Consider the following 20,370-nt stretch of genomic DNA (forward strand, 5'->3'; position numbering starts at 1 on the left):
CGATGACCGTTATCCCTGCGCGGATAGCCTATCCTTTCTCCCACTTCTAACGTCATCTCTCAACTCCATCAGTTTCTCTGTATACATAATTCTGTTTCTGGGCATTTTATCCTGTTGGAGGATGGAGGGCGAGACATACTGCCTGCAATATAAAATATTCAAAAACCATGCATGTTAAGATTAAAAAACCTAACAACCACACAAAGCTGTTTCTAAACCTGTTCATGGACTAATTGATCAGAGAAAGCAACCAGCAGAAGCCGCCAGATTTTAATATTGTGATTTTTTTAAAAACATTCAAGTTGATCAGATTCATATATGTGTCCTAGTCTTTTCCACATGCAAATTTGGAGAAGAATGCCATTAGTCTGTTTCCAGGAGGTACAGTCCTGCGCAGCTGAAAAAACAAATTTGAGAAGGATTGAGCAATATATACTGTAAAACTGGGGCTGTAATAGCTGCATTTGCCACTAGATGGTGGTGTTGAAAGTGATAGTCTTGCTTAGTCTGTGGACTGCCTAGTGTAGAAAACAGGCGGTATTCGCCTTCCTGGCCTTTAATAGCATTATGTAATGATAAGCCTACAAAAAATACATTAATTACCAAGTGTGACAAGTATTGAAATACAAAGCAGACTTGGAGACACTGGTGAAGTAGATTGCTGCCTCTTTTAAAAGTAAATGTGTTCTTTATGGAAAACAGGAATTTTAAAATGTAGCATGTTTATTACATGGTTTGGGGTTTTTATTACCTGTCTAGAGTTACATGTGATTATTTGTAGTTTATAAGACAACCCTTTCTCTGGAAGTAAGACCAAGGAATATGCTTTTTTAAAAACACCTAAGTGATTCTAATACAGGTGGTCTTCAGCCTACACTTTGAGAAACACTTTCAATATGATGGCTCTTAATCTTCATTTGGGTGAAGAATCCCTTTGAAAAGCAATTAAAGCTTTGGGTCTCCTCACACAGTACTTTAGATTTAATAACATGGATTCATGGATTTTTAAAGAACCACTATTGTACCTACCTTGAGAGCAGAGCAGCAAAAAGTAGAGCTAGATGGATTCTTACAAAACTTTAATTCTGTGACCGGAGGGTTCTAAGCCAAGAGGGAACTGGAAAATTTTTAGATGCACACTGATGTTTGAATGAGAACAGTCAGACAGCAGAGATCGTAGGTCTATAGGGAGTTTGAAAAGTGGGCATGCAGAAAGGGTCCTAAAAAATAAAAAGAGAAGATCCCTCTTCCTCTAACGTACTATATTCCTCATCCCATCTACTTCCCCATCTGCCTCATGTTTATGCCCCCATGTATGGTACATATGCAAATCTCTTAAATTTCATCTTAATGCAGTGCTATTAGAACTTGAGATTTCAGTTTACTCTTTTTTCTCCATTTCTAACCCACTCTGGCTGCTCAAACTGAGACAAGATTTCCTAAGAAGGAGACCCATCATGAAATGCGTTAAGTTAGATGTAACTTAGGGTGAATTCCTAGTCTCTCTTAAGTTATTCCCTCATCTGTAAAATGGAAATAATCTCCACCCTGCCAATTTCAAAGACTCTTGTGCAAATCAAATTAAAAAATGTATGTGAAAGTATAAATTCTGAAGTGCTATCCACATGTAAGGGACTGTAAGTCCAGAGAAAGGAAATCCTGGGGCAAAATAGCTCTAAAAACCAAAAACAGTCAAAGGGAGAAATAAAGTTTAAAACCCGTTCATTGCTTACAAACAGCAGTCCAGGGCTGGGCCTCTGCTCCTGCAGAAGCAAGCAAGGAAGTAAGCCAGCCCCTCCCTTTAAACTCTCAGATTCAGACACGCCCTCGGTTGCACCGGTAATTACCCATTGACATGGAGATGAACCCTCCACTCCTGAGGATATGCAAATGCACTAAAGCCAGGCGAGATACTCTGGAAATGGTACAATTTTACCCACAGGCCACCCGTCCAGAAATCTTGCCTTACAATCTACTCGTTCCCCTTCTTCTGCAATGGTGCCTGGGCGAGAAAACTGGAGCACTGTGACCAGACTAATGACATAACAATAGCAACAGCAATAAAATTATGACAATCCTCAAGCCGGAGGATTCAGCTAGGTTCAAAGTCTTATGCACATGAAGTCCATAGCTCGTCCATTCCATAGGCAGGCAGTAGCTGAGGGTTCAGAGCAATCATCAGGCAGCAGTTGCAGCCAGGGGTCACATTCAGGCCACTAGGACTGTAGGAGAAAATAACCTTAAGGGCGATAAGATACCTGTTTTACCAGCATAGGCAAATCTTGTCCATCAGGTATGGTACATCCAAGAGAGTGGGCTTGTGATAAAATTGGCAGGGATGGGATCTCGTCCTGGTCTAGTATATCAGACTTTCACCCCTCTCCCTGTGGGAGTTACAGATGGGTCGATATATAGGGCTATGGGAATACATGCACTGGCCATAAAGATAAAACAAAACTTATCCATAAGATGCTCTTACCTCCTCGACATTTTGGGTACACTACCGTGACCTTTGGGTGCCATTCAGCTCTTTCTCCAGGAATACACACGAGGCCAGCTTCCAGGCCTTTCCCCCAAAGTGCCAGAAAGGCCAGCCATCCCTGGTGCATGTGTCGAAATGTCCAGGGCCAGGTCCATTCAACAGTCCTGGTTTCAATAGCTCTTTTGTTTGGATGTACAGTTATATAGGAGAGGCAGCAAGGTGTGTGAGCATATCCACAGGGCTCAGAGCTCACTCAAATGCTGCAGCACTGTCCGTAGGCAAACTGACCAACCTGTAGACTATTGGTGCCTGACTTCTGGCCAAATTTGAACAAACCATTGTACCTCTCTATCATGCCTGCCCCAGTAGGATTATATGGTACATGAAATTCCTACTTTATTCCTAATTGCTGCACCCATTCTTGTAACGCATGTTCAGTAAAGTGGGTACCTTGATCTCTCTCAATCACCTTCGGCCGGCCATAGGCTGCAAAGAGATGCTCCAGGCCCCTCTTGGTGGTTTGCTGATCTGCACGACGTGCATGAAAAGCAACCAGTAGTCCAGTAGCCGTGTCCACACAAGTCATGGCATACCGATATCCTTCTGATATAGTCTATTTGCCATCTGACAAGGGGTATTGGCCCCCTTACTGTTGTCCCATGTTGCTGTGGGACTTGGTGTAAGTCCCTCTTAGAGCACACAAGGCACTCCTTCCAGGCTCTACTGACTTCTTCAAAGGTCAATGGCAAGCCCCACCGACGGGCCACAGCCCACATTGTTTTTTGCCCTGCATGCAACAAACACTGGTGCAGCCATTGGCCCACATCAGAGGCAGGCTTTCTTTCTAGCCAGCACACCTGGGACAGTGTGTCTGCTTCATCATTCCCTGGGGATGCTACAGGCAAATGGCCAGTCACATGATATACAGTAACAGTCTTAGTCTGAGCAGAGGCCCATAGGTCTTGCCACAACTTTTGCCCCCAAAGGGGACAGTGACCAACATCAAGTTGTCATGATACCATGTCGGTAGCCACAGGGTCAAGCCCTGATAGACGGCCCAGCTATCTGTGCAGAAAACTATGGGGGAAGGCTCCTGGATGATCACAAGCCATTCTGCCCACAACTCAGCCCATTGACTGCTCTTCCCCTCTCAATCCTCCATCCATGTTGTCTCAGTCTTAGAATGTGTATCCTGTTGCTTTTGGATGGAGTGTTCTGTAGATCTCCATTAGGTCCATCTGTTCTAATACCTTGTTCAGTGCCTCTGTCTCTTTACTTATTTTCTGTCTGGTTGATCTGTCCTTTGGAGTGAGTGGTATGTTGAAGTCTCCTAAAATGAATGCATTGCATTCTATTTCCCCCTTTAATTCTGTTAGTATTTGTTTCACATATGTAGGTGATCCCGTGTTGGGTGCATAGGTATTTATAACAGTTATATCCTCTTGTTGGACTGACCCCTTTATCATTATGTAATGGCCTTCCTTGTCTCTTGTTACTTTCCTTGTTTTGAAGTCTATTTTGTCTGATACAAGTACTGCAACTCCTGCTTTTTTCTCCCTGTTAGTTGCATGAAATATCTTTTTCCATCCCTTTACTTTCAGTCTGTGTATGTCTTTGGGTTTGAAGGAAGTCTCTTGTAGGCAGCATATAGATGGGTCTTGTTTTTTAATCCATTCAGTGACACTATGTCTTTCGATTGGTGCATTCAGACCATTTACATTTAGGGTGATTATCGATAGGTATGTACTTATTGCCATTGCAGGCTTTAGATTCTTGGTTACCAAAGGTTCAAGGGTAATTCTCTTACTATCTAACAGTCTAATTTAACTCACTTTGTGTGCTATTACAAACACAACCTAAAGGTTCTCTCTTTTTTTTCCCCTCCTTTTTCTTCCTCCTCCATTCTTTGTATGTTACAAATCATATTCTGTACTCTTTGTCTATCCCTTGGGTGACATCTATTTAGCCTTAGGAACACTTCCATCTATAGGAGTCCCTCCAAAATGCACTGTAGAGGTGGTTTGTGGGAGGTAAATTCTCTCCGTTTTTTGCTTATCTGGAAATTGTTTAATCCCTCCTTCAAATTTAAATGATAACCTTGCTGGGTAGAGTATTTTTTGGTTCAAGGCCCTTCTGCTTCATTGCATTAAATATATCTTGCCACTCCCTTCTGGCCTGTAAGGTTTCTGTTGAGAAGTCTGATGATAGCCTGATGGGTTTTCCTTTATATGTGCTCTTTTTTCTCTCTCTAGCTGCTTTATCCTTGATCTTTGCCATTTTAATTATTATATGTCTTGATGTTGTCTTCCTTGGGTCCCTTGTGTTGGGAGATCTGTGCACCTCCATGACTTGAGAGATTATCTCCTTCCCCATATTGGGGAAGTTTTTAGCAATTACCTCCTCAATGACACTTTCTATCCCTTTTTCTCTCTCTTCTTCTTCTTCTGGTACCCTTATAATGTGGATATTGTTCTGTTTGGATTGGTCACACAGTTCTCTCAGTATTTTTCATTCTTAGAGATTCTTTTTTCTCTCTGTGCCTCAGCTTCTTTGTATTCTTCTTCTCTAATTTCTATTCCATTTACCATCTCTTCTACTACATCTAATTTGCTTTTAAATCCCTCCATTGTATGTTTCATTTCAGATATGGAATTTCTTAATGATTGAAACTCTGACTTAAATTCGTTCCTTAGTTCTTGAATATTTTTCTGTACCTCCATAAGCATGTTTATGATTTTTATTTTGAACTCTCTTTCAGACAGATTAGTGAGTTCAGTTTCATTTGACCCTTTTTCTGGGGTTTGTGAGATTCTGGTCTGAACCATGTTCTTTTGACATTTCATATTTCTGTGTGGTGCCCAGTAGTGCCCAGAAGTTCCAGTCTCTGGAACTGCTCAGCCCCTAGAGTGAGGTTGAGGGTCGTAGGGGAGTGGAGCTGGTGCCTGGGGTAAGGAAAGATGTTTCCTGATTCCTGTCTGTGGTGCCTGTCTCAGTGTCAGAGCCAGTGGGCCAAGCATGCAGGTCTAAGCCTCTGTGCTTTGCCTCTAGTTGTTGTAGGCAGGGCCTCCCTCTGGCTGGCCTGATGCCAGCACAGTGACTGCAGGGCTGTGAACCAGTGTTGGCAGGCTAGGAGGAAGGCACAGCAGGCTGTGTGTCAAAGTGGGGTTCTCAGAGCTGAGAAGGCAGCTAGGGGGAACGGGCACCTGAAGCTCCTCAAAGTTCCCAACCAGCTGGGCAGAGCGCACCCAGACAACATTGTTTAGCTCTCCCCTCCCCAGCACAGCAAGCTCCATGCAAACCCCGCTCCCTCAGCTGCCCTCTCGCTGCTAGGAAGCCTGTCAGACTGCCTGCCTTTCCCTACGTCCAGAGCGGCTGGGTGTGGGTCCCCTCCTCCACAAATGGCTGGAATCTGCCTCTCAAGCACTCCACCTGTCTGAGCTCCCTAACGTCCAGAGCACCACACAGTGTAGGTTTCTGCTCCCAAAGCAGACCTCCAGGGCTGGGTGTTCAGAAGTCCCAGGCTTCCACCCCATCCCCCACTCCATTTCTCTTCCTCCCACCAATGAGCTGGGATGGGGGAAGGGCCTGCTCCCCCCCCCGGATTAAGGCTTTCCTACATTACCCTGTTTCGTGAGGTCTGCTCTGTTAGTGAGGTCTGTGTGCAGTCTGGTTCAGCCTTCTTTCTTGTTGTTGTTTTAGGGTTAGTTGTGTCATTTAACTACATTTTCATACTATCTGTGGTTTTGGGAGGAATTCTCCATCTCACCTCTCACGCCGCCATCTTGAATCTCTCAGGCTTAGGATCGAAAGCCACAGCCCTCCACTTCAGGGGCTGCCCATGGAGCCATCTGTGTACCAAGCATCTTCAGGTATAGGGGCCTTTCCCTCCTGATAAGGAGTCTCAGCTACCAAGGGCTGCTTTCCACTGGTATAGGTCACTGGCCCCAATGTGCATTGGAGTTCTCCACTTAAGGAACTAGTAGAGAGGGTGCTGCACTGCTGTAAGTATGTGCCCCATTTGGCCAGTGTAGGTGTGGGTGCCATGCCACTCCATGGCCTCTGGGTCCAGTCTCACACCCACCCCACAATGGGATAGGTGGTTATTACCTTGGTTGGAGCTGTTCCAGCAATGGCTTCATAGCCAGCAAGGTGTGGTACACAGCAGCCAGTTGCTTCTCTGTCAAGGTGTAGCGGACCTCTGCTCCTTTCCATAGTTGTGACCAGAATCTAATAGGTTGGCATGTCTGTTCAAGCCGCTGCCAAAGACCCCATCCATAACCGTCTTCTAGTTCACAGGGCCTTGATGAGTCCATTACATTCAAGGCTTGTATGGCTTTGACTGCCTGCTTGGCAGCAGTAAAAGGAGCTGCACATGTTTCTTCCCAGTCCTACCTGATGCCCTTTCATACCAACTGGTATAAGGGCTTCAGAATTTGTGCCAAATGCATGATAAACACTCTCCAGTAGCCCAAAAGACCCCAGACTCTTGTAATACTGCCACAGTGGTAGGGATGGGGAAAGCCTGGACCTTGTCTATAATTGCTTCAGGAACAACTCTAGTTTTATCCAAACATACAACCCCCAAGAATTTCACAGACAAACCAGGTCCCTGAACCTTGGTGCTGTTTACAGTCCATCCTTTTTCCTATAGATGTTGCAACAGTCTAGGAACTGCCCCTTTTAAATGGGAAAGAGAATCAGATGTGAGCATAATATCATCAATGTAGTGATACAACCATGCTGTTTGCAGTTTCCTCCCTCCATGTGGCCAAGTCCTGGGCTACAAGTCCATGAGAGATGGTGGGACTGTGGAGATATCCCTGTGGAAGGACAGTGAATGTCCACTGCCGGCCTTCCCATGTGAAGGCAAACTGTTCCTGGCTTTCCTGTGCTATGTCAATAGACAAAAAGGCATTAGCAAGGTCTACTACATAATGATATGTTCCCAGTCCATGGCTGAGGGTGTCCAGAATGTCTGCTATAGAGGGGACAGCAGCATGCAAAGGGGTTGTGACTTTATTCAATTCCCTGTAATCTACTGTCATATGCCAGGAGCCATCTGGCTTTCTCACTGGCCATCCTGGGGAATTACCTATGAGTGGGCTTTATGATGCCCACCCTCTCCAACTCCTGTAGTTTCTCCAATTTCCTTGTGCCCCCGCCCCCCGCCGGCAATTTATACTGCTTAATATTTGTCACCTGCTGAGGTACAGGCAGAGCTACAGATGGGTGCTTACATGTCCCCTCAGAACTGCCTTTACCACATGTACCCTCAGTCTGAACTCACCTGCAGTGGTCTGTAACCACAGGCCCTGCAGGATAACTACCTCCAAAATATATTCAGCGATGGGAGAAATGTACACAGTATACTCCTTTGGAGGTAAATGCCCTATCCCCAATGAGATCTGGGCTTTCTTCACTCTAATTGCCTTACTCCCATAGCCATCTATCACAGCAGGGGTCCCGGGAAAATGCTCAGGATTGCCATGAATCAAAGAACACTCAGCTCCTGTGTCCACCAGCACCAGGACAGGTTGTGCATTCACAGGGGACCAATGAATTGCTAATTCTACATGTGGCCTCTGGTCCCCACTGTGTCCCCCAAGGTGGGGACTTTGACACCCCCCCTCAGTTGAATCGTGGTTCCCAATTATCCTCCAGTGGGGGTGAGGGCTCAGGCGAATCCTGAGTACTGTCTCCCATGAAGTTTTGCAGGGACACAGGCTGGGCCTGAGGCCTTGACTCTGGTTTTTGTGTCCTGGACCTCAGCGGCTGGAACTGCTGCTCTGGCTTTAATTAGTGCCACAGTTGTAACAATATTCTATTGGGCTGCCCATTGAGTTTTTCTTTCACTACCCCGGACTTTATCAAATCAACCCACATCTGGGTCCTGGAGACCTTCATGGGGCCTTTTGCACTTCAACTTTCAGTCATGGCCCATACTTCCCTCCATACCCTTATTGTTTCAACCTCCCCCAGATATGCTAAAGTGTGAGTAGCCTCACTTATGGGTTACCCAAGGTGGGAGGCAAGAGTATTCTCTAGGGACCCAAAGAGAGATGTGGGAGCTGTATGCAGTACCAGCTTTCTCATTCCTATAGTGAACACCTCCTCATCAGGGCTCTGGGGGTCCATATTATAGATGATGTTTTTCATACCCAATTCCCACAGTATCTGTTGGAGCTCTGCATACGTTTTCCAACTACTGGGAAAATATGGTAAATCACCCTGATTAGGCCAAACTATCCGGATGGCAGCTGTCAGGCATTCCAGGAGCGTCTGATTCCCTGAGGCATGATGGGCATTTTGCAACCACTGCTGGAGGGAAGGGTGAATCATCAAAGAAGCCATTCTACTCATCTCAGTACCCAACACAATGCTTTACACCCTCATATCCCAGAGACATAAAAGCCATGTAGGCAGAGATTCTAATGGCCTCTGCCTATACTGGACACTCATGTCCACTGGCTCATCCTGGGTATATGGACGGAGCATGGAGTGCTCCACAACCTGGGAAGGGGGCTGCTCCTCCCCCTGAGGAGCCCATGGTTGTTTCATTTTTATTTTCTTGATTACAGCTGGGTGGTCCATTAAAACAGAAGAGGGTACCTCCTGTGGTGGCCTGGGTAGAAGATCCGCTGATGACCCTGCCTCCTCCTCTTCTCCCTCAGGCTTCTCCACCAACGGCTCTTCCTCCACCATTTCTGGGGCTGAAGGCATTACTCTTTCCTCCCTTTCCCCCACGGCCTCCTGCAACGTGGCTTTTCCTGCCATCTCCCCCCTCGCTGCTGCTAAGGAATTTTCTAGGAGCGTGACCTGTCTTTTCAGTAACTGTCTCTCTTCTTTAACAGCATCCCATAGGTTATTGCCCAGCTCCTCCAGCAATGCTGAAGTGTGTCTCTCTCTAAGACCCTCAATAATCCTCTCTTTCTCCTGTATAACATTTTCCACTGTCTGGATGAAAAGAGACCCTACAATGCCAGCCATTACATGGCCCCCTAAGGTCTCCAAGCAGTCTTCCAACTCCTGGAGGGCTAATTCTCTAGCTTCCGGTGTTTCCGCCCTTCCCCAGTTCTGGGGAAGGCCCCACCCCTCTAGGAGGTACTTTACCCTAGGCCAGTTCCCCTCTAGGGGTTCCCAACTTGGAAGCCCCACAGCTGGGGGGATAATAACAGGTGAAGCAGCATGCTCTGCCACTGCATCCACTGGGGCCTCCCCACCATCCACAGGAGCAGCCCTCCCAAAGGTCACACCCATTATGACAGATTTCGGGTTCAGAGGAGTCCTGCCAACTATGCCAGATATAAGTCCGGGAAAAGGAAATCCTGAGGCAAAATACCTCTAAAAATTGAAACCAGTCAAAGGGAGAAATAAAGTTTGAAACCCATTTATTACTTACAAACTGCAGTCCAGGGCCATCTTTCTCCTCTGCTCCTGAAGAAGCAAGCAAGCAAGCAAGCCTGTCCCTTTAAATTCTCAGGTTCATATATGCCCTCGGTTGCCCAGGAATTACCCACTGACATGGAGATGAACTTCTCTAGACCCCTGAGGATATGCAAATGCACTAAAGCCAGGGGAGATACTCTGGAAATGTTACAATTTTACCCACAGGGACTATCATGGTTATGCTGCCCTTGATACATTGAGTTATATAATGGGGTGTGAGTAATCATTGTGCCATGAATATCTCTTGAGGGGAAAAGGTTTTATGTTTGTGGGGGAGGAAGTGGCAAATATGAGGGAAACAACATTGTAACTTCCCACTATACCAGTGGTCCTCAACCCTAACTGCACACTATAATCATCTGAAGAGCTTTTAAAATATCCTAAATGCAATGTTGTATACTAGATTGGATCCTGAGGCAGAGAAAAGGGCGTTAGTAGAAGAATTATTGAAATCCAAATAAGATCTGTAGATTAGTTTGAGATTGGAACCACCTTAATAAGATTTTATAAATGGACCATGGTTATATAACATGCTTCCGTTAAGGTATATTGGTTGAGGGGTACACAGGAACTTCTGTACTATCATTACAACTTATAATCCTAAAATTATTCCTAAAAAACAGTCTTTAAAGCAAAAACAAAAGAATAAATGTATCTATGCCTGGATGCCACCGTAGACGATAAATCAAAATCCTTGGGGAGGTGTCTGGGAATCTGTAATTTTGAAATCTTCCCCAGCTATTCTAATATATAATGAGGTTGAGAACCACTGTTTTACACTGGGAATGCTTGAGAGTCTGGGATCCTGTTTTGTTTTCTGTAGCCTAGAACCTAGCACAATGCCTATATGAACAGCTTTTGCAATTGTGCCCTTGCTGAACTGCACCTTTGTTTGCAAATATCTCCTTTACTTTGCATCCTCTGTAATAATAAAAGTAAAACTGAAAATAACCCCCCACCCCCACCAAAAAAAAAATACTAGGGGAGACTTCAGACATCTTCCTGGGAATAATTCCTATTCCTTTCTGCAATCTCTCTTTTCAGTGAATCCTGACCATTATCACCAGATAATCATTCCTAAAATACTAAAACTGCCACTCCATTGTTCAAAAGTCTTACTTAGTTCCTTCCCCATTACCTAACAAGTGAAGGATATACTTCTTTGCTAGGTATGTAAAATTCTGTACATGCTGATATTATGAGATTTTTACCCTGCCAGCCCACTCTTCCACATGGATCCTGTATTAACTGTAGTTTGCATGCAGTTCTCTTGAACATGGCCTGAATTCATCCTTCTCTGTGGCACATACAATAATGCTGCTATCCTTGCCTGTAATACAGGTCCCCTCCATCTTTCAAGGTTCCATTCTTGTATAATTTTTTCAGGTCATTCCAGCAAAAAAAGTGAGCATTCCCTTTATTGTATCTACTATTCAAATGCCACTAGCATAAACTACTTTCTTTTGTAATTATTTATTTTCTGTTTTATCCTCCTTCTCCCACGAGACTAGATTAAACCCCTGGTGGGCAAGGACGATGTGCCACAGCTTCTAGCCCTCCATGCTTACCATGATGCTGTCCATACAGTTAAGCACGTAATAATGATTTAATGTACATTTTGCACAAATACAATATCTAAAAAGTAAAAATAGAAAGAATTCAAATACACAAGCAAACTACATTCATCACTCCAAAATATATTTGAATTTTCTTATCTAGAATAATAAGAATTGTTAAAATTAACTAAAAAGCCAACTAAGCCTGAAGAAAATGTTGATGCTACTGTTACATTAATAACTGAACAAAGTTTACAAGAAAACTACATATTCCCCCAAATTTTAAGTGTTCAGACAATAATTTTTCTGCTCTTAAGAATTAAAGAAATGTTTGTTCTCAGAAGGAAAAAAATCAGTTTTTCAGCCCTCCCCTTTCCCATTTGTGTCTTTTCCCATCACTATCCTCATCCCAATGTACACACACATACACACACACACACACACACACACACACACACACACAACAGTCTATTATCTATGTGGTAGAGCCTGAAAAAACATGTTAGCTCTCTTTCAGATATGCTCTTTACCTGGGGAAAAAAGCCCAGATAAAATATTAATGAATATAATAGAGATTTCTATAGTATTTTGAGGAAAAATCACACAATAATATATTAAGATGTGTATTTTGTTGGACAACTATGATGGCTGAACACTGTTAAAGCAAAACATAACTATAGATGTCATTTTCTGAGTGAATCTCTTGAGGAACATTTGAAATTGCTGGTATCTCTGGTCCTTCTGCTTTGGGTTTTTCTTGCATTTCTATAAAATCAAAATATGAAAATAAGTTCAATAAATGGTATTGGAACAATTGACTATAAGTTTGGAGAAAAAAGAAACTCTACCTCAAAAACAAATTTCAGGTAACATTTAAATATTAAAATACCATAAATGTTATAGAAACAAGATAATGTTCTTATAATCTTAGAATTATAAAGGCCTTTCTAAGCAGGACAGACCAGAAACCATAAAGGAAAAGATTGACAGGTATGAATAACTAAATATTAAAATCATGAAGTTTGAATCACTAAAAATTAAAATTAAAATGTTTTCATATAGATGACAAAAACACTATAAACAAAGCTAAACCACAAACAACTGGAAAAATATAACATGTAAGCAAAGGTTTAATAGCTATTATTTATAGAGTTTTTTTAATCAAAAAGATCACAAATTTAAAAAGGAACAAGTAGTGAAACAGACAATTCTCTAAAGAAAAAATTCAAATTCACAATGACTGTGAAAAGATGCCTAGTAGCGTTAGTCCTTAAAAAAGTGAAAATTTTTAAAAATAGTTTTTTTTTAAAACCTAGGACCATAAAAGATTTTAAAAATGTGATCATGTGCAGTGCTGGCAACAGCATGGAGAAAAGGCACTTATATAAACAACTGGTTTGTGTGGATTGCTGTATTTTTGGAGGCTATTCTTTTACAGAATATATCTAAACTTTAAATGCAGGCCCAGCATTTGAACTTCTAGGGATTTACCCAAAGGAAATAATCAGACAAACTTAAGCTTCCAGTGCCTCAATTTCTTTACCTATTAAATGGGGATAATATTATTTTTCCAGTAAGGTTTTTAACATTGAATAAAGTAATTCACACAGAAGGTTTAATACTGCATCTGCCACATGGAAAGTGCCAAATAAATGCCAGCTATATAAATGTTATAATAGCAAAACTTGGGCAATAACCTAAGTGTTCATTATTATAAGGATTGGTTGAATAAACTGTGGTACATACAACACAATACTAAACAATTGTTACAAAAGATGTATTTAAGAGGCCAAGATATATATTGTATGTGAAAAAAAGCAGGTTATAGAATATTACACTACCTTATTTGTTGAAACAAACTCAACACTGGGGATCAGAGATAAGAGGTGGTATTACAGGGGAATTTTACTCTATATTTACTTACATACTGCTTTGTTTTACAATAATAAACATATATAATTACAAATATTTTATAATCAGCAAAAAGGTAGGTATTTTCATTTGTTTGGTAGGACAAAACCAAAACCAAAATAAGCATTAATTAACTGCTCATATTAACCTTACTGCATTACAATGAAACTCTTAGAATAGGGGCACTTTGTTGATTAGAGCAGCTTCTCCTGCTGAGGACTCCTGTCAGTACAAGCTATGCTTCATGTGTCTGCTTTTTACTGTAATGTTCTTAAGGTATTTCCTCAAAACTTGTACTACTTGGAACCCAACTGACCCCATGTTTTTGTTGCACTCATATTTTAAGAGAAAGAGCAAATAAACTATCAAAGGGATTTCTTTAGAAAACAATTCTCTGGAGATAACTATGGTCTGATCCACTCAGTCCATTTCCTATACTGTCTGTAGTATTGTACAAGGAGAACAGAGGTTCTCAATTTTGTCTCCTGAGGCAAGTCACATTGAAGAAAGGTCACATTTTTCAAAATGTTATGTTTAAGGAGAAAGCTTTTCAGAAATAAATATTGAAATATAAAGGGTTTTTAGTAAACCTGATAAATCCTACAAGACTTGAGTTCCTTGGTAACAGGATAATATTTTACATCTTTGTATTATCTCCCTTGGTACCTTGCACCGTGAATTTACTTGCCTTTAGTTTGCCAGGAAATTTTAATTTCCAAGAAAAATTTTATTCATCAGGCTTTCTTGTTAATCTAAATTTAATTGTCCTTTAAAATGTTTTGCACACAATTCGCCCTGTATTGGGTTCATTTCTCTTCACTGGCTAAAGCTTCCCCAAATGGATAGTATGTCAAGTACACACTTGTATTTTCAATTATTTTCTTTTAATTCTTTGGACATGTGCCAAAGAGACATTGGTTGACTGAAAAACATTTTCTATTTGAAATTAGCCAATACTATTAATGATATCCCTTAAGATAACTGGGGTATCCTATGATTTTCAAAGAAAGCTACAAATCACCACTGTGAGGGGATATACCTATGTTAGTGCTCTAGTTGTAAATGGGGAACTGTCACTGACTTATCACCAATAAACAACCCCTACCTTGAGGAAAAGTATAAACATCCTCAGAATCTTTCAGCTGTGCTTTAGGATGCTGGTCTTGGGGCCCACCTGTTTCTTGGTATGGTTCTGGAAAGCATTCTTTAGATACATCTTTACTTTTATAGGTCTTAGTGGAGAGGTCTTCAGGCCCAGGTGTTTCTTGGTATATTTCAGGTGAACAGTCTTCAGGCTCAGGTGGTTCTTGGCATATTTCAGGTGGATATTCTTCAGGAACAGGTGTTTCTTGGATTGTTTGATGAAAGGGAGCTCTAGTCACAGCAATTTCTGTTGTAGATGTTTGAGAAAAGTGTTCAACTGTTTCTTGGTATGTTTTAGTAGAAAGGTCTTTAGGCACAGCTATTTCTTGTTGTATTTTAGGAAAGGCGCTTTCAGTCTCAGCTATTTCTTGCCCTGGTTCAGAACTGTATTCCTTAGGTTCAGCATTTTTTTGGTATGTTTCAAGAGTGTATCTGTTAGGCACATCTGGTTTGGGGCATGCTTCAAGACAGCATCCTTCCAGGTCAGCTATGTCTTCAGAAGTTTTAGAAGGAAGGGCTTTGGCTACAGCTCTTTCTTGGCACATTTTAGGAGAGAAGTCTTCAGGTTCAGAAGGGTGATTTTGTACTGCTGTTTCTTGATACTCAGAAGAATTTTCCTGCTGTATAATGCTTTCTTGACTGATTGCAAAAATCTCAGGCATAACTTCTTGGGGAGAGGCTACTGAAGGGAGAGCTTCAGTTACACCCCTGAGTGGCTCAATCTCTTTCTCTGGAGGTGCCAGTACTTCCTCCATCATTTCGTTTTCTAATTGTGACTGAGGCTCCACCTTCAGTTCTGTATTTTGTTGTCTCTTTCTGCCTCTTTCATTTCCTTTTCCTGTTCTCTGCCGCCTGCATTTTTTCTCTCTGTGGGGAGATCAAAATTAGCGTCAGCAACAGGGCTACAGAATCAAAATAAATGGTTGGTAGTAAAGTCCCAGGATTGTATGACCTTAAAACAAGTCATTTAATCTATCTATACTTCAATCTTCTTGTTTGTAAAGCTAAAGAGCAGAGCTAGATGCTCTCCATTGTTAGGAGAGGAATGTCCCTCAGGGACCTTTTGTCTCTGACACCTTACTCAACAGGAACCTTTCTGGTGAGTGTGGAGTGTATGTATGTGTTGAAGAACATACTCTTATTAAAGTGTAGTTATAGAAAATGTATAATTGATGTTACAAATGAATAGATTGGCATTCTGATTCATACACTAGTCTCCCTGGGTTTAGTCTGTGTGAGCTCTAGGTAAACTGATACAACTGCATTTCTACATCCAAAATTCAGGCACAGCTCCTTGTCTCTGCAACCTGCAGGTGGATGATGTATATAGCTTGCTTATCTAATGCAGTGTCTTGTGTAAAGAATGCTAAGTAGCTGCAATACTTGTCAAATGAGATATACTATAAGCTGGATTCGAAGGTACAAAAATAGTTCTTGAGGTAAAAAAGCCTGGTGGAAAGGCATTAGTGGCCATTTTGTATCTACTCCAAATTAATAGCTAGATTAAAGATCTAGAAGATGAAAGGATAGGCATGGAAATTGCAGCCAATGATCAATTGTCAGGTACTGCAACTAGAACCAAATACAGATGGCTAATACAGATGAGCTCAGGGGAAGAAAAGGTGCTATAAATAAGCCTTGCATCATTTTTCTAAACTTATTGAAATTCTGTTCCATGCTACCTGCTCCACGGAGACTTCTCTTACAGACTACAGGGCCAAAATGCTCTCCCTGCTTAGCACTCCTGTGGGATTTATTATGGGGACCATGCTTTAGGCAAGGAACATCAGCTGCCTCATACTATAGTTATTTCTGAAGAAACCTTATTTATTTTAGTAAGTAGATATTCTTTAGAGATAAAACCAGTGTCTTTGATATCTGCAGTGCATATAGTTCTCTGCAAACTTAACAAATGTGTACCCTCTTCTACTTTTGTTATGTTTGAAAATTTCCATAATGAAAACCTATAAAATGATTGCTTCACCAAAAGCAGTTTGAAGTCAATATAAAAAGGGTATATATGTAATAGGACAGTAAAAAATAACTATTAAACATAACATAGAAGAAAAGGTCATCTAAAAATGATGGTATAACACCTCAGCATTTTGAAGTATAATTCCAAGTAACCAAGGTAACAAGATAAATTATAAAGCCTTTATTGTCAGATTTTAAAAGATCCTATATATGAATTCTTCAGAAATACTTATTTTGTCCTAGCTATTAAATCTTAAAAATTTTATTATATAGATCTATATGAGGAAATCTGAGTAATGTTCCATGTTGTTTCTTGTAGTTTTTCTAAAAAAAATACCAATATATCTATGTGGCCTAAAATTTAATCTGTAGTCTATCACTTATCAGCTGTGTGATTACAGGCAAGTCACTTAAACTGGCTATGCCCTAGTTTCTTCATAGGTAAAAAGGGAGCAAATAGTAATGGCCCATTCTCATGGTTGTTGTTAAGAATTGCATATAGTGACTTAAATGAACTATCCAAATACAAATTATTGCCCTTATATTAATACAGGAAACACAGTGCTTCCTATGTGCCAGGCACTTTTAAGTAACTTACTTATTCTGTTATTGCATATCATCTTCATATCAACTTATGAAGTAGATACTATTATTGTCTCCATTTTGCAGATGACAAAACTAAGCACACAGAGGTTGACTTAACCTGTCCAAACTCAAATGGGTAGAAGTGTGGGAGGCTTCAAATCTAGTCATTCTGCCTTTAAAGCCAGGCTCATAACCATTACACTCTGTTGCTTCTCTCTGTAACTACTCAAGTTTCTCTGTGAGGTAGGCTATAGTGAGAAGAGCCCTCAGTAGTACAGAGATGTGTCCCAAGAGTACGGCCAGCCAGCTGCCAAGAGGCTCACCAAGATGTCATCTACTGCAATGACTCCCTACACCTTTGGCCTCCCCAGCCCAGCAAGCACACAAACCCAATTCGGTCAGTACCCTGAGACCAGCTCTATTTATTGGGGCAGAGCTCATCAATCAGCTCAAAGATACTGATATGTAAACCTAAAGACCAATTTTGAAGTGAACAGTGAGAAATGCAAAATCACACAGCAAAGAATGTGTGAGCTGACAAACAAATGCACTCTTTCTCTGTAGCAAGTACTTGGAAAGCCAAGTAATGATCAGAAGGTTACATGGCGAGTATGGATATTGTTCAACAAAGTCACCTGCCACAGGACCTGAGTACAGAAGTTTCACCTATATCATAATGTATGTATTCCTGAAAAACCTCAGTTTCTGCAAAATCATACACTAAAAGAGAGCTTGTGGGGGAAAAATGGAGTTGGGCAAATGACTTAAATCTTATGCAACTTTTTAATGCTAACAAAAAATACTTGGTTGTGGGGGACATAACTCAGGCCAGACAGGCAGCTTACTATGGCTGAAGGCTGCTTCCAGGGTAGTAAAAATGCACAAAAGCCACAGTGTAAATGCAGGCTTTCAGCTACTGAGATCATGCAAATAAGGATGGCACCCTAAGCCAGCAGGGCTGCAACTAAATTAGGCACAGGAGGAAGTGCAACCTGCTACCTGTGGAGAGCTGAGCAAAGCTAGTGGTGTCCTTCTCTGGGGAGGGAGTCTTGGATGCAGGCTGAAAAGGATCTTGCCTATGCAGCAGCCAAGCTGAAGGTTTTTCCCTTTCCTGCTGAAGGTTTTAATTCTATTCCTACTTCTGGCTCCTTTTGACTAGGAAAAATCATGAATCACAACAATTTCCACATTTTACTGCCATCATTATCCTATCTACCAATCATATGAAGCTGCTTGGTTTGTAGAAACATGTTTTGTAGCAGAACAGACTATATACTCAGTCCTCAGGGGGATAGGTGCCCTTTCTTAAGAAGAGTGCTTAAAACACCTGCATTGCTATTTTTATTTTAATGCTGCCTAGAAAAATGTATACCTATGTCATCTTTGTCATTGAAGGAATCATTTTTGCAATAATGAAGGAATATAAATCAAACTCCTAATAAATTTGTTAAAAAAGAGTGCTTAGATCAGAGGTTATCAATTGGGGACAATTTTGCCCCCTCTACCCCTGCCTGAGGAGACATTTGACAATATCTAGAGACATTTTTTATTTTAAAGTTGGGAGTAGGGGCTATTAGTTTCTAGAGGCCAGAGATACTACTAAATACCTGCAATGCACAAAACAGCCTCCTGCTTGTGGGATTCTCCTACCCCCAGGTCAATAGTGCCAAGGCTGAGAAATCCTGGCTTAGATGGAGGCTGCTCTCTTGGCTCCTTGGACTCCTTTTTTCTGTCTCCAAGCAAGCAACCTGTTTTTATAGCCATATTCTAAATGGATGCAGTTAGATGCTGCCTAATTTATAGTCATGTCTTGTATGCCCTCCCTGAAATCACATAAAGAAGACTTTGATTGGAGATTTAGGAACTCCCAAACTCTTCCATCACTCATTTACAGTATTTTAGATTCCTCCATCAGAGAGTTAAGCACACTCATTTGATAAGGATTTTACTGATAGGAAGTCTGGAGAACAGGCTCGTAAGTCTCCTCAATGATGTCTCCTGCTCCCAACAAGATGCTTGTATGTTTATATTACAAGAATAATTGAACACCAGGCCTCTCAATAATATAATTAATTGCCTGCTGCTTTAATTAAAAGAAGTCAAGGATAAAATTCTGTTCCCACCACTCTCCTAGCTGTGTGACCTTAGGCAAAAGATTTAACCCTTCAGAGACTTGGTTTCCCTTTTTTTGAAAAATAAGGATAACAGCTCCTGATTTACTAGATTGTTGGAAAGATAAAGCATAGTGTGTGAACGTGCTTAGCACTACTTGACATGTAGCATATGCTCAATAAATATTAGTTCCTTTTCCCTTGTAGTGATACCATACCCAAACTGCCATTGCGAAGTTTGCCTTTCTTGTGCTTCAGCCTTTCTTTTTCTGAGTTGCTCTCTGTTTCGCAAACTCCAAGTTCCAATGACTTCTGTAGGATCAAAATGAAAGTTATAGGAGACAGTGATGAATTGTGGCATTTATCAGTAAGAGTCTGAGAGCAAAATGGTAGAATCCCTACAATAGGTGTGTAAGTCTTTCTCCAAGCTTCTTTAGGACAAGAACACCTTATTTATCCTTGTACCTCCAAAAAATGTCTAGAAGATACTCAGTAAGCATATTAAAATGTATTTTGTACATAAGTATTTGTACTTGTACAAATACATACTCAGTATTTCTACCTAAGTATGCTACCAACCAATTAATTTCTTCACAATTTTTATATATTGTACAAATATAAAAGAAAAAAATCAAACCATGTTCTGCCATCTTTACTATAACCTGTTTTTATTTTATTCCTTGTACCATCCAAATCCCCATGTTAAACAAAGTTATGATAGCATACCACAATTTTATCATTAACTGAACATTTTATCAGAAATATTTTCCATGATATAGTCCTCATAATTATAACTTTAATGACTACATGATACTTAATCAAGTTGATGCATTCTTATTTACCCATTCCACTCATAGTGAACATTTAGGTTGTTGCCAGTTATTTTTTGCCATTGTAGATCAAACAACAATAAGCATATTCATGCATACAGCTTTTCTTTCCTTTGAATTTTTTCTTTAGGACGGTGTTTCTCCAAGTTCTTTGGAATATTAAAGGAATTATCAAAAAAAGGTTACATACCATCCAAGTTTGTGAAAAGTTAATGGATCTTTCATACAGAACTTCTTAGAACCTGTGAAGTGATTGCGAGTTTGCACTGGGACCCCCCAAAAATAGAGCATGCCCCCTAGGACATGGCACCTTTCTCTTAGAACAGAGGTTC

The 20,370-nt window shown here is 41.1% G+C and overlaps 1 protein-coding gene across 4 annotated transcripts in view; it reads right to left on the bottom strand.

Moving 5' to 3' along the window:
- Positions 1-12,093: 12,093 nt before the first annotated feature.
- Positions 12,094-20,370, bottom strand: part of HEMGN (hemogen) — a 51,300-nt gene continuing 43,023 nt past the window's right edge. For 3 of the 4 annotated variants that reach the window (XM_057498875.1, XM_036888307.2, XM_036888309.2), the window contains exons 3-5: positions 19,427-19,520; positions 14,501-15,405; positions 12,094-12,249 (exon numbers count right to left, since the gene is read on the bottom strand). In XM_057498875.1, coding sequence (XP_057354858.1) covers positions 12,143-12,249; positions 14,501-15,405; positions 19,427-19,520 — 1,106 coding nt within the window. In that variant the 3' untranslated portion in view covers positions 12,094-12,142. Of the gene's footprint in view, positions 12,250-14,500; positions 15,406-19,421; positions 19,521-20,370 lie in introns of all 4 variants that reach the window. The other variant, XM_057498876.1, reaches the window with a different exon arrangement.

This window comes from Manis pentadactyla, chromosome 3 (genome assembly GCF_030020395.1).
Source record: "Manis pentadactyla isolate mManPen7 chromosome 3, mManPen7.hap1, whole genome shotgun sequence".
Classification (NCBI taxonomy): domain Eukaryota; kingdom Metazoa; phylum Chordata; class Mammalia; order Pholidota; family Manidae; genus Manis; species Manis pentadactyla.